The sequence below is a fragment of the Periophthalmus magnuspinnatus genome, chromosome 15 (assembly GCF_009829125.3).
Source record: "Periophthalmus magnuspinnatus isolate fPerMag1 chromosome 15, fPerMag1.2.pri, whole genome shotgun sequence".
NCBI lineage: Eukaryota > Metazoa > Chordata > Actinopteri > Gobiiformes > Gobiidae > Periophthalmus > Periophthalmus magnuspinnatus.
Genome location: NC_047140.1, coordinates 18,537,369 through 18,542,715, shown reverse-complemented (window position 1 = coordinate 18,542,715; position 5,347 = coordinate 18,537,369). Strand labels below are relative to the sequence as shown.

The following is a 5,347-nucleotide window of genomic DNA, read 5'->3' as shown; positions in this document are numbered from 1 at the left end:
AGCACCGCTATCGCTACAAGGCTAACTAGACTATTTTCACAAACACAATTCAGATAACACCCAAGCGAACACCTCAAAACAAAGTCCTCCAACCTCAGTTTGGCCAAACCACTCTCCGCATTTACGGCTCTACGGCAGCGGTACTTCATGCTACCCACAAAAACAACCACTCAAACGAAAGCAGAGACTCTACCCATCCAAAGATGCATGCCCCAGCACTGTACACCAAAGCATCTTGGTGTACTTGTATTGCAAGTTATAGCCTTATTCTATTGGCTTTCACGCTTCCAGAGAGGGGTCACTCATGCATATTGACCAATCCGCTGGGGAGGTGGGTCTATATAAGTGAAGAGCTGGTACGCGGAAAGACGTCATTACGCACCGCCGTAAAACAACAAAAAGAAGAAGAAGAAGAAGACGTCATTACGCACCAGGACGCAGAGAGCACGTGGCAAACTTAGGTTTGCTTCTTTTTTGGTTGCTATTATACTATAACTACAAAAAATGGCTACACTGGTGCAGAAGACACGATACACGGTGGAAGAAGCTCTAAAACTGATCGAGGAGGATAATGACGCCACAGTCTGTGTGCATGATTCATCATCTGAAGATGAAGATCTTTTGCATCCCGCAAACAGCGACAGTGGATCAGAATACTGTCCTTCATCGGAGTCAGAAAGGTATGTAATGTAAATAAAACTGTATATACGTGTAGTACTGATGATAATAATAATAATAATTATTATTATTTTATTTACAACAATAATAATCGATTAGTTTTACTCAAACACGAGTAACAATTGCATTGTTCATTCACTCCATAGTCATTGGTGTAGCAATGATAAACATAACAATAATTTGTGCATAATGATAATAACAATGGATTAGTTTTATTCAAAATGAGTAACAATTGCATTGTTCATTCACTCCTCAGTCATTGGTGTAGCAGTAGTAAAAATAACAACAATAAACTAATGTTATGTTTTTGGACTTTTAGTATTTATTATAATTTGTTAGTTTATATTATTGTAGAAGTTTATTATACAGCTTACTTTATTGCCTGAGCACCACACAAAATTCAGTGCATAGAGCTGACTTCTTTGATATTATTGCAGCTTTTTTCAGGGCATAGTTATATAGTGTAAATATGTGTTACATGATGATATGACATACAATGATAGGTATGTATGTGTATCTGTGGATATATGTAATCACATGTAATCGTATTGTCACTGAATGGACGTATTTATTATTTTTATAATTTGTGTTTACAGTGATGAGGATGAGGATTATGAGCCACCAAAAAAAGCTACCAAGCAGACGGCTCCAGCACCACCCCCGAAGTTCTCACCTCGGCCTTTGTCTTCAGAAGCCTCTTCGACACCTCCGCCAAGCCCAACATTTCAGCCTTTGTCTTCAGAAGCCTCTTCGACACCTCCGTCAAGCCCAACATTTCAGCCTTTGTCTCCAAAAGCCTCTTCGACACCTCTGCCAAGGCCAACACCCCAGCCTTTGTCTCCATCACCATCTACCCCCACCACTGTGCGGAAAAGAGGACGGCCACCAGGGACTTCTCCTCCATCCAAAAAGAGACGTCAAAATGCAAAACGCTTATTTGCACCGAGTGAGGGGGAGGACAGGTGGCGAAACAGAGAGGAAGAGGACATTACACCACACGTTCCCAGTTTTATGCCAGTCAGGACTCCAGGCCCCAACATCGACACCTCCAAGAATTGGTCCCCCCTCAGCCTGTTCCATCTTTATTTTTCAACAAAGGTTGTCAAAACTATAATCAACAACACAAATGCCAACGCTGCTAGAAAAAAGGCAGGTGGGATGGCATTCAAGTGGGAGGATCTTACTGTGAAAGACTTTTATATATTTCTATCTATTATACTTTTCATGGGGCTTGTACCTGTTCCTCAGAGGTCCGATTATTGGAGGGCAAGGTGGCCGTACAACTTCCCATTTCCGAGAAAAAGTATGACTCGAGACCGCTTTGAGGCTATTATGTGGTCACTACACCTCAGCAACCTCAAAGAGGATGAAGAAAATGAGAGGAAAAAGCATACACCGGACTACGACAGACTTCAAAAAATCAAACCTTTGTACACGGACATAATCCATGCATGCAGGTCTTTCTTCCAGCCATACCAACACATATCCATAGATGAGCGAATGGTTGCCACAAAAGCCAGAATAAGCATCAAGCAGTACATAAAGAACAAACCTATTAAGTGGGGTTACAAACTTTTTGTGCTGGCAGATTCTTTGACAGGCTATACGTGGAACTTTTTTGTTTACACTGGGAAATCAGCGTCCACCTCTACCGCAAGTCATGGTCTGGGCTACTCTACTGTCATGGACCTTATGCCTTTAGGTTTGCTTGGTCGTGGCTACAAACTGTATACGGACAACTTTTACACCAGCGCAACTTTGCTAAACGACCTTCTCGAATTGAACACGGCAGCTTGTGGAACTCTAAGAAAAAATCATGTTGACTTCCCACAGAGTAAAAACGATTTGCCAAAAAACGCACAGAGGGGGGACATGCGGTGGATGCGCAGTGGCCAACTATTATTTGTCAAGTGGATGGACACGAGGGAGGTAGCCATATGCTCCACAATCCACAAAGCAGACAGTGGCCAGACTGTAAAGAGAAAGGTGAAGGAGGATGGTTTGTGGCAAACCAAAGACATCCCTGTTCCGGACTCCATTGTGGATTACAATGCCAACATGGGTGGAGTGGATCTATCTGATGCGCTCATTGGTTACTACACTGTCCACCATAAAACCAAGAAGTGGTACAAGACTTTTTTTTACCACTTCCTTGACATTGCCATAGTGAACAGCTTCCTTTTACACAAGGAGCTGTTCAAACAACGACAGGACCCCACTCAGACAAAGCCCCTTACCCAAAAGGTTTTCAGGGAGCAGCTGGGTAAGGAGATGCTGGACTTTGCTGAAGCCTCAGCAGCCTCTGCAGACTCCACATCCTCAGCAGCTTCCGCCACCTCCACATCCTCAGCAGCCAACAATCCTATGTCCCCCACCAAATGTGTCCCTGGTTATTATGATGGGGATGGCAGAGTAAGGAAGCATTGTAAATGGTGCCTTGAGCAGGGGATCCCCAGAGTGAAGACACCGGTTTATTGTAAAAAGTGCAGTGTGCCTCTCTGCTTCGTTCCAAAGAGGAATTGCTACGAGCTGTGGCATGAGAGAAAGCAAAAAAAAATGTTTTCTTAAGGTCTACTGAACACCATTAGTGATATAAAAATAAAATATATAACTTTTACATGACAGAAATGCAAATGGCACTAATGGAGACCTCGCCTGAATTTCCTGTTTCTTAAGTCAAAAATAATTAAATTTGAAGATCTAATCAAATTCAAAACTCTACAAATTGTATATAAAGCACGGTACAATCTGCTTCCAAATAATATCCAAGGCATGTTTCAAATTAGAGTTAATAAATACAATCTGAGGGGACAAATGAATCTTAGGAAAAAGTATGTTCATTACCCGACGTGGAGTTGATCTTTGGAATGAATTGGAAGAAAATTTAAAATGTAGTAACTCTCTAGTAAACTTCAAACGACTATACAAATTAAATATATTCAAAAACTATGCTACTAAAGAAGGATCATAGTAAAACTATGAATACTCATCAATTTGTTGGTTGTTAACAATTCTCTGTCATTCATTATCTACTGCCGCAATTTAGTGAGTCTTTAATCTACGTACACATTATGCCCACACATTACATGCATGCACATGCACACCCGGTGTGTATGTGCATGTGTTTGAATGATACACACATACACTTTACTTGCATGCACATGCGCACCCGGTGTGTGTGGGCATGTGTATGGATGTTATACACATACACACATCATACATACATACACACACACATACACACGCACAGATGGTGAAGGAATGTATCTATGTTTGCTGCTGCAATGAAATCTAAATGGTGTGACTTAGTTAAATATGGGGGGTAAGCGCTCACAAGTATTTTACTTCTGCTTACTCCTTTTGAGCATTGTACAAAACTTGGGATTTGGGTGTACACTGTTTTGTTTTTGTTTGTTTTTTTATTATGTCTGCTCAAATAAACAATATTCATTCATTCATTCATTCCTGTACTAAAATCTCTATCTTTTGATCTTATCAGTTTCAAACTTTGCAGAGATCATGTTCACATGTTTTGTTTCTATTTTATGAAGTAAAAAGGCAATGTTTGCAACATTCCAAAGAGTTATTCATCATAAAACATGTGTTTTTTTTAGGCGAGGCTAAAAAAAATCTAAATTTTTGCTGTGTTTCATCCTAATTTTCTAATTTTTATCAGTAACACATACATGGATAAATGACATATCAGATTATTCTGCCCATTGATCCCTTTACAGTGGCACAAAATCATTCAAATACACCTTGGGGTTGCTGAAATAGACCGATTTATAAATGGATATACATTTTTTGAAATTTGTATTCAAAATAGGCTTAGGTAGAAAAGCTACTATTCATTTTCAAATTTAACCCATACATATTTCCAATGTTTTATAATGTATTTAAAAGTGCTATGTAAAGATAGATAGATATAGATTAATATAAGGCAGTGTCCAGCAGTAATCTGACCAGAACTGAAGAAGCAGCTACAACGTTTTGTCCCATTGACAGATTTGAATTTTGCTTTTACTATGGATCAGACCTGGACGACTCAGGGATTACATGGACTACTATTTTGCTGTATTTCAACCTCCGCTGTATTCTTAACCTGACAGGTAGACCCCATCTCCTCCTGCTGCTGTCAGACTGTACAATGAACACTGTTAACACTGAACATGTGTCACGTGCAATACTCAAGTCACTTTACAAAGATGTTATATTAAAGTCTATGCATGTATGTACCATTTCCCTTCTGTTCTTTAACTGTGAGGTGCAATACTGGAATTTCCCCACTGTGGGACTAATAAAGGCATATCTTATCTTATCTCAACTTGGTGCATAATGTATCCTTAACGTGCGTCCATTTGAGTTGCCATCTAAGGTTTTCCAAACTCTCATGTTTGTGTTAAGAGATACTGTCTTAGAGAATGCAACTGAATTTAAATTTCCACTTAAATTTTACTTAAATTCGTCACACATTTTTACTTTTCAGGAAGCTCCGGGTTTACTATACCCTTAAAGCAACATATTTAATCGTTTCTGCTTGTCCATGCTTAGTTCTGCGAGTTTGCTTGGCTCTCATTGTCCTGCTGTCGATCTGCATTAAGGCCCTGTTTGTTCCACCGGGCTGATGTTTGTCAGGACAGGTCCGTAGTGGGACACGGGGCTCGTATGT

At 40.0% G+C, this 5,347-nt stretch overlaps 1 protein-coding gene across 1 annotated transcript; it reads left to right on the top strand.

Moving 5' to 3' along the window:
- The first annotated feature begins 410 nt into the window (after nucleotides 1-410).
- Nucleotides 411-5,000, top strand: LOC117382192 (piggyBac transposable element-derived protein 4-like). The gene is made up of 2 exons (XM_055227284.1): nucleotides 411-680; nucleotides 1,275-5,000. Exons 1-2 carry the CDS (start codon nucleotides 505-507, stop codon nucleotides 3,244-3,246), a joined length of 2,148 nt encoding a protein of 715 aa, XP_055083259.1. The 5' UTR covers nucleotides 411-504; the 3' UTR covers nucleotides 3,247-5,000.
- Nucleotides 5,001-5,347: the final 347 nt, after the last annotated feature.